Source organism: Asparagus officinalis, chromosome 1 (assembly GCF_001876935.1).
Source record: "Asparagus officinalis chromosome 1, Aspof.V1, whole genome shotgun sequence".
Classification (NCBI taxonomy): Eukaryota; Viridiplantae; Streptophyta; class Magnoliopsida; order Asparagales; family Asparagaceae; genus Asparagus; species Asparagus officinalis.
Genome location: NC_033794.1, coordinates 25185966 through 25195807, shown reverse-complemented (window position 1 = coordinate 25195807; position 9842 = coordinate 25185966). Strand labels below are relative to the sequence as shown.

The window sequence follows — 9842 nt, the reverse complement described above, 5'->3', positions numbered from 1 at the left end:
CAATCTGAAATTATCTCTTGGATAGCTACCACCCCTCCAACAAATGTCTACCCTAAACAAAACCTGTTTGCATAGGATCAATCAAGAGATTTAATTCAACGTTTAGTCTATTTGTCAGAACTTTTGTGATGATCTTTTATATAACATTCAAGAGACTGATAGGTCTATATTCATTAACTGCACTGCACATGCCTCTGAATTTTTTTTTGTATAAGAATAATGTAAGCATAGTTGAGTCTTTTAATTTCAAGATTCCCTTCAAAAAATTCATCAAATTTTTTTTCTTCAAATCATCCTTAACACAGTCCCCAAAGACCTAAAAAATAGCAGAAAACCCATCAGGTTCTGGAGACTTATCACTGTGCATGTCAAAAACAGCACTCTTGATTTCTTCCAAAGTGAAAGATATTTCCAACTCTTCTACTCCCCAATTAAATCTAAAGAGCATTTCCCAATTAAGATCAATTCTATCAGAAACTGATTGATCAAACATATATTTATAATGTTCAAAGAAAGCATTATCAATCCCTTCTTTAGAGCTAACCTCCACCCCATTAACTTCAATTGAGCTAATCTGATTGTTTTTTTCCTCCAATTTGCTAATCTATGGAATTAACACGTGTTATTATCTTCTTCTTTTAACTAGTAAGCCTTTACTCTTTATTTTCACATTGTCTCCTCTTGACATAACAAGGCATTCAACTAATTAGTAATATCATCCCTTCGCGTAATTTCCTCATCATCCAAAATTCTATCTTCTTCCAAGATGTCCAATTTCGTAAGATCATTAATGAGGTCTTTCTTATTTCATTTGACACTATATAAACATGTCCGAGTCTGCTTTTTGATATTGTATCTGACATATTTTAGCTTCCCAACAATATTCTTAGCTGCAGATGAGCTATAAGGAGCATGTCTCCATGAAATTGGTACTTTATTTTTAAAATCCTTAGTTTAAACCCATACTTTTTTTCCAAATCTAAACATCTTATGAAAATGTTAATGTTCACCAAAATCATAGGCAATAGGTACATAATTCGACAATTGACTACTCAAACCTTGCTTTGTAGATAAAGGATAAACATATTCCCAAATAGAGTTGAAAAAAAACTCTATCAAGTCTAGTCATAGAAGGATTTCTTCTTTTACTTGACCATGTAAATTTTCTCCCAAGTAAAGGACTATCAATTAGCTCCATCTTATTAATAATATCTGAAAATTCTTCCATATTTTTAGAGTGGTTAGTCTTACACTGTCTTTCACTTGGATTAATAATCATATTGAAATCACCAGCAATAACCCATGCCCCACTAATACAAAATTTCAAGTTTCTTAATTATTGCCAAAAATACTGTCTCTCTTTATTAGGATGAGGACCATACACAGGTAATAGTCCACACAAAACCAGTCTTCTTGTTCTGTAACAAAGCAAAAATACCTAAGAACTCATTCATTTTTCTCCAAGTATGATAATTCCAACCAATTAAAATACCACCTGAACCCCCCTTAGACCATCTCCAACGCAGCACTATTTTTCCGCAAAAACTCGTTTTGCCGCTGCTCAGGAGCTCCAACGCGACGCCATATTTCGCTGCATTTTAGGGCATCTCCAACCCATCGCACCAAAATGGTGCAAATTTTGTGCCAAAATGGTGCAAAAGTCACATCTAACAATAATTCATCTCCATCCCATTGTACCATTTTTTGTACCAAAAAAGAATATTCTTAGTATATTCTTTTTTATCTACTTTTATATTATTATTTTTTATTCCTTATATTTTTAACTATTTCAATAATTAACCCCACATATCAAATTTTATTTTTATCACATATTTTTTAAACAAAATGATTTATTATTTAAAAAATTAAACTAATAAAATATTATTTTATTAATTAAAATAACTTGATTGCTAAAATATTATATTTTTATTATTGATATTGCCAAAATATTACATTTAAGAACACAACAGAAAATAAAATACAAGAAAATAATTAAACATTAACAACAATGTAAAAATTATAAATTTAATATGCACTTAACTATCTGAATTAGTGTATTCCTCCCATAAATGATCTATCAATGCATTACGAAGCGTAATATGAGCATCTTTATCCTTGATTTGTCTGTAACGTGCAATAAATTGAGTAAATCTTGTAGTTTCATCTGCTACAATATCAACTTCTGGTGTTGGTGCTTCCCTTACTTCTTGAATTGGTGCATAAAGGTCACGTTCATCTTCGATTAACATATTGTGCATAATAATGTATGCAGTCAATATGTCATGTAATACATGTTTTTTTCCAAAAACGTGCTGATCCTGCCACAATTGCAAATCGAGATTGGAGAACTCCGAACGCACATTCTACATCTATTCTACATGCTTCCTGTTTCATGGCAAAATATTTTTTCTTCCTACCTTGTGGCTGTTGGATTGTTTGTACAATAGTAGCCCATTTTGGATATATACCATCAGCTAAATAATAACCCATATTATACTCTTTTCCTTGAATAACATAGTGAGCGGGAGGAGCAATATCTTGAGCTAGATTAGAGAAAAGATTAGATGAATCCAGCACATTGATATCATTATTGGTGCCTGACATACCAAAATATGCGTACCATATCCAAAGATCATAATCTGCCACAGCTTCAAGGATAATAGTTGGTGACCCACTACGTCCTGTGTATTGCCCAGACCATGCTGTTAGATAATTTTTCTATTTTCAATGCATACAATCAAGACTTCCCAACATTCCTGGAAAACCATGTTTTTTTACCAATATAGAGTAGCCTAGCAATATCGTTAGCGTTAGGTGTTCGTAGATACCGCTCTGCGAATATTTCCACCATAGCACGATAAAATTTTATCATACTAAATTGCTGTTGACTCACCTATTTTAACGTATTCGTCCGTAGTATTAACTGGTAGGCCGTATGCCAACATGCGAAAAACAGCTGTTACTTTCTGTAATGGTGATAATCCCATTCTACCAAGTCCATCACTTCATTGTTGGAAGTAATAGTCATGATATTTCACTGCATCAACAATACGAATGAACAAACTTCTTAACATCCGATATTGAAGACGAAACATATCTTCTCCAAAATGTGGATTATCGGCAAACTAATCTATGACCAAATTCTGATGCATAGTTTCTCGATCGTTGTTGATCACTGCATGACCGGGAATCGAGCCACCATGGATCGGTTGGTAGTTTTGTTGACGTAAATTGTTAGCGAGGATCATGTTGTTGTTGATGTACTCACAAATTACTTCTTCGGTTTCATCAATCTCTTCAATGATATTAGACAGAAAATTATCAATATCCGAAGATGAAGATGAAGATAAATATGATGGACCTCCAGCATCGAAATTCATTTTTGAAGTAAGAAAATAATGACTCAAGTATGCAGAAATGGAGAATAATAATTTTAACACAACAACGAGTAATTGTGTGGATGTACCTAATCTAGTATGCTATTTATAAAACTTTGCTTAGCCGTATACATTGAACAATGTGTAAATTTGAGCTAATTTCAGAAAATGCTTTCCAGCTGTTATCAATTCGTCACAAAATTTAAATTTGCTTAGCTGTATACGTTGGACAATGTGTAAAGCTGACCTGATTTCAAAAATTGATTCCCACTCGTATAAAACTTTCACACAATTCAAGGAAAGCTAAGCTGTGTATACGTTGGACAATGTGTAAAGCTGACCTGATTTCAAAAATTGATTCTCACTCGTATAAAGCTTTCACACAATTCAAGGAAAGCTGAGCTGTGTATACGTTGGACAATGTGTAAAGCTGACCTGATTTCAAAAATCGATTCCCACTCGTATAAAGCTTTCACACAATTCAAGGAAAGCTGAGCTATGTATACGTTGGACAATGTGTCAAGCTGACCTGATTTCAAAAAAATAATTCTCCTTCGTATAAAGCTTTCACACAATTCAAGAAAAGCTGAGCTGTGTATACGTTAGACAATGTGTCAAGCTAACCCGATTTTAAAAAATGATTCCCACCGACAACGTTGGACAATGTGTAAAGCTGATCAGTTTGTACACAACATCTTCAATTTTAAATGTTGACCACCGACAAATTCAAATTCAAACATAAAAAAATAAATTTGGATTGGCTATAAATAACATTCACGAATTCTACTTCAAACCACCCAATTCGAAGTATTTCTTCAAAGTATTTCTAATCTCCAAACCAACCGCTTTTTACAAAAAAATGTATGTTCGATCATCTGGATACACGGTTACTGAAGATGTGCTCCTTTGTCAAGTATTCTTGGATATTTCTCAAGACCCTATTATCGGTAGAAACCAGTCTTGAGATGGATTTTGGTCCTGTGTAGAGGACAAATACAATAAACTTCGAGATCAGCATTTTGAGGTGCGTACGAGCCGATCAATACGTTCTCGAATGGAAATCATAAGTAATGAAGTAAGGAAATTAAATGCGTGCTTGAGACAAGTAAAGAATCTGAATCCAAGTGGTGCTTCAGATGAAGATATTGTAAGTATTTTATTAATTATCGTTTGAAATTATTATTATTGTTAAAATACATAACTTGATGTTCACTATAATTTGCAGTTAGTTCGAGCAAAGATGTTATTTATGCAAGAACCAAAGTACAAAAAAGGTTTCAAATTTGATCATGTTTGGAATATGGTTAAAATTTTTGAAAAATTTAAAGATGATGTCCCCACAGCAAGACAAGTTGGTCGAAGACAACCCCAAAATGTGAACTTCGACTCGTCACAATCAGATAATCCCACTCCGAAATGTCCTATATCAATATCTCCTAGACTGTCATCATTTACTCTATCTGAACGACTTATTGGGGTAAAAAAACCAAATTGAAAAGGAAAAATGATGATAATGAGTGAAGTGTAGTGGACTCCATTAAGACCTCCAATAACCGACTTATAGACACGTTAGAGAAGGCGAGCGTGGACAGGCAAGTAGCATTTAATATCGAACGAGAAAAGATAGCCATGAAAAAAGATAGAGATGAATGAAAAATTATAATGAAAGATTTGAATTCCATTGCTGATCCAAACGTGCGTGAGTACGTTCGAGCTCAACAGATTAAAATAATACAAAAAAAATCAACAAGAACAAGGGTCTGCTTCTAACTTTGGTAATTATTTCAATGATATTGGACACTCTGGCCCCGATCTACCAGATTATTGAGAGTTGTTTGTCCATCTTATGTAATGTTCCATGTTTAGTTTGTATTTTATGTTTTATTTTAGTGAAGTTTTATGTTATGTGTGTCAGTTTTTATATGTTATGTATTTTAAGATATGTAATTTATATTTGAATTATGTATTAGGATTGTTCTTTATATTTCATGAGACTTTACTTATAATGTCTAGATTTTAATATTATAATTAATAATAATATATTTTAAATTTTAGCATTATTTTTATTTTTAAAAAATAATTTATTTTGTCCGAATTATACAATTAGGGTAAAAATTATAAAATTTAAATATTATTGGGGTTGTTTTATACATTTAATAAAACAATTAGGGTCAAATTGTAAATACATAAAAGTATGAGGTAAATAAAAAAATTGAAAAATAAAAAAAATAAAAACAAAAAATAATGCGTTGATGAACAGTGTGACGCCAAATATGGTGTCGCGCTGTTCATCACCGCTAAGACCATCTCCAACGCAGCGCTATTTTGCCGCAAAAAGTCGTTTTGTCGCTGCTCAGGAGCTCTAACGCGACGCCATATTTCGCTGCATTTTAGAGTGATGAATAGCGTGACGCCGTATTTGGCATCGCACTGTTCATCACCGCATTACTGTTTGTTTTTATTTTTTTTTATTTTTTTTATTTTTTTATTTTACCTCATACTTTTATGTATTTACAATTTGACCCTAATTGTTTTATTAAATGTATAAAACAACCCCAATAATATTTAAATTTTATAATTTTACCCCAATTGTATAATTCATACAAAATAAATTATTTTTAAAAAATAAAAATAATGCTAAAATTAAAATATATTATTATTAATTATAATATTAAAATCTAGACATTATAAGTAAAGTCCCATGAAATATAAAGAGCAATCCTAATATATAATTCAAATATAAATTACATATCTGAAATACATAACATATAAAAACTAACACACATAATATAAAACTTCAAATATAAATTACATATCTGAAATACATAACATATAAAAACTAACACACATAATATAAAACTTCATTAAAATAAAACATAAAATACAAACTAAACATGGAACATTACATAAGATGGACAAACAACTCTCAATAATCTGGTAGATCGGGGCCAGAGTGTCCAATATCATTGAAATAATTACCAAAGTTAGAAGCAGACCCTTGTTCTTATTGATTTCTTTTTTGTATTATTTTAATCTGTTGAGTTCGAACGTACTCACACATGTTTGGATCAGCAATGGAATTCAAATCTTTCATTATAATTTTCAATTCATCTCTATCTTTTTTCATGGCTATCTTTTCTCGTTCGATATCAAATGCTACTTGCCTGTCCAAGCTCGCCTTGTCTAACCTGTCTATAAGTCGGTTATTGGAGGTCTCGATGGAGTCCACTACACTTGACTCATGATCATCATTTTACCTTTTTAATTTGGCTTTTTTTACCCCAATAGGCCGTTCAGATGAAGTAAATGATGACAGTCCAGGAGATGTTGATATAGGAGATTCCGGAGTGGGATTATCTGATTGTGACAAGTCGAAGTTCACACTTTGGGGTTGTCTTCGACCAACTTGTCTTGCTGTGGGGACATCATCTTTAAATTTTTCAAAAATTTTAACCATATTCCAGACATGATCAAATTTGAAACCTTTTTTGTAGTTTGGTTCTTGCATAAATAACATCTTTGCTCGAACTAACTGTAAATTATAGTGAACATCAAGTTATGTATTTCAACAATAATAATAATTTCAAACGATAATTAATAGAGTACTTACAATATCTTCATCTGAAGCACTACTTGGATTCAGATTCTTTACTTGTCTCAAGCACGCATTCAATTTCCTTATTTCATTACTTATGATTTCCATTCGAGAACGAATTGATCGGCTCGTACGCACCTCAAAATGCTGATATCGAAGTTTATTGTATTTGTCCTCTACACAGGACCAAAATCCATCTCGAGACTGGTTTCTACCGATAATAGGGTCTTGAGAAATATCCAAGAATACTTGACAAAGGAGCACATCTTCCGTAACCGTGTATCCAGATGATCGAACAGACATTTTTTTGTAAAACGCGATTGGGTTGGAGATTAGAAATACTTTGAAGAAATAATTCGAATTGGGTGGTTTGAAGTAGAATTCGTGAATGTTATTTATAGCCAATCCAAATTTGTTTTTTTTGTTTGAATTTGAATTTGAATTTATTGGTGGTCAACATTTGAAATTGAAGATGTTGTGTACAAACTGATCAGCTTTACACATTGTCCAACGTTGTCGGTGAGAATCATTTTTTAAAATCAGGTCAGCTTGACACATTGTCCAACGTATACACAGCTCAACTTTCCTTGAATTGTGTGAAAGCTTTATACGAGTGAGAATCATTTTTTGAAATCAGATCAGCTTGACACATTGTCCAACGTATACACAGCTCAGCTTTCCTTGAATTGTGTGAAAGCTTTATACGAGTGGGAATCAATTTTTGAAATCAGGTCAGCTTTACACATTGTCCAACGTATACACAGCTCAGCTTTCATTGAATTGTGTGAAAGCTTTATACGAGTGGGAATCAATTTTTGAAATCAGGTCAGCTTTACACATTGTCCAACGTATACAGCTAAGCAAATTTAAATTTTATGAAAAATTGATAACAGCTGGAAAGCATTTCCTTAAATCAACTCAAATTTACACATTGTTCAATGTATACAGCTAAGCAAAGTTTTATAAATAGCATACTAGATTAGGTACATCCATACAATTACTCGTTGTTGTGTTAAAATTATTATTCTCCATTTCTGCATACTTGAGTCATTATTTTCTTACTTTAAAAATAAATTTTGGTGCTAGAGGTCCATCATATTTATCATCATCTTCATCTTCGGATGATGATAATTTTTTTGTCTAATATCATTACAGAGATTGATAAAACCGAAGAAGTAATTTGTGAGTACATCAACAACAACATGATCCTTGCTAATAATTTACGTCAACAAAACTACCAACAGATCCATGGTGGCTCGATTCCCGATCATGCAGTGATCAACCGCGATCGAGAAACTACGCATCAGAATTTGGTCATAGATTACTTTGCCGATAATCCACGTTTTGGAGAAGATATGTTTCGTCGTCGATATCGGATGTCAAGAAGTTTGTTCCTTCGTATTGTTGATGCAGTGAAAGATTATGACTATTACTTCCAACAACAAAGTGATGGACTTGGTAGAATGAGATTATCACCGTTACAGAAAGTAACAGTTGTTTTTCGCATGTTGGCATACGGCCTACCAGTTAATACTACGGACGAATACGTTAAAATAGGTGAGTCAACAACAATTTAGTATGATAAAATTTTATCGTGCTATGGTGGAAATATTCGCAGAGCGGTATCTACGAACACCTAACGCTAACGATATTGCTAGGCTACTCTATATTGGTAAAAAAACATGGTTTTCCAGGAATGTTGGGAAGTCTTGATTGTATGCATTGAAAATAGAAAAATTGTCCAACGACATGGTCTGGGCAATACGTAGGACGTAGTGGGTCACCAACTATTATCCTTGAAATTGTGGCAGATTATGATCTTTGGATATGGTACGCATATTTTGGTATGTCAGACACCAATAATGACATCAATGTACTGGAGTCATCTAATCTTTTCTTTAATCTAGCTCAATGTATTGCTCCTCCCGCTCACTATGTTATTCAAGGAAAAGAGTATAATATGGGTTATTATTTAGCTGATGGTATATATCCAAAATGGGCTACTATTGTACAAACAATCCAACAGCCACAAAGTAAGAAGAAAAATTATTTTGCCATGAAACATGAAGCATGTAGAAAAGATGTAGAACGTGCGTTCGGAGTTCTCCAATCACGATTTGCAATTGTGGCAGGATCAGCACGTTTTTGGAAAAAACATGTATTACATGACATAATGACTGCATGCATTATTATGCACAATATGATAATCGAGGATGAACGTGATGTTTATGCACCAATTCAAGAAGTGAGGGAAGCACCAATACCAGAAGTTGATATTGTAGCAGATGAAACTACAAGATTTACTCAATTTATTACACGTTACAGACAAATCAATGATAAAGATGCCCATATCGCGCTTCGTAATGCATTGATAGATCATTTATGGGAGGAATACACTAATTCAGATAGTTAAGTGCATAATAAATTTGTAATTTTTACATTGTTGTTAATGTTTAATTATTTTCTTGTATTTTATTTTCTGTTATGTTCTTAAATGTAATATTTTGGCAATATCAATAATAAAAATATAATATTTTAGCAATCAAGTTATTTTAATTAATAAAATAATATTTTATTATTTTATTAGTTTAATTTTTTAAATAATAAATCATTTTGTTTGAAAAATATGTGAAAAAAATAAAATTTGATATGTGGGGTTAATTGTTGAAATAGTTAAAAATATAGGGAATAAAAAATAATAATAATATAAAAGTAGATAAAAAAGAATATACTGAGAATATTCTTTTTTTTTGCAAAAAATGGTGCAATGGGTTGGAGATGAATTACTGTTAGATATGAGTTTTGCACCATTTTGATGCAAAATTTGTACCATTTTAGTGCGATGGGTTGGAGATGCCCTTAGATAGTAA

The 9842-nt window shown here is 32.2% G+C and overlaps 2 protein-coding genes across 2 annotated transcripts; one reads left to right on the top strand and one right to left on the bottom strand.

Moving 5' to 3' along the window:
- LOC109832235 lies at positions 317 to 2851 on the bottom strand. Its single transcript, XM_020399666.1, has 4 exons — positions 2779 to 2851; positions 2310 to 2681; positions 2090 to 2236; positions 317 to 477 (listed from the first exon to the last, which is right to left on the bottom strand). Exons 1-4 carry the CDS (start codon positions 2849 to 2851, stop codon positions 317 to 319), a joined length of 753 nt encoding a protein of 250 aa, XP_020255255.1.
- LOC109832226 lies at positions 8349 to 9385 on the top strand. The gene is made up of 3 exons (XM_020399658.1): positions 8349 to 8529; positions 8591 to 8644; positions 8742 to 9385. The coding sequence occupies exons 1-3, from the start codon at positions 8349 to 8351 to the stop codon at positions 9383 to 9385; spliced, it is 879 nt and encodes a 292-aa protein (XP_020255247.1).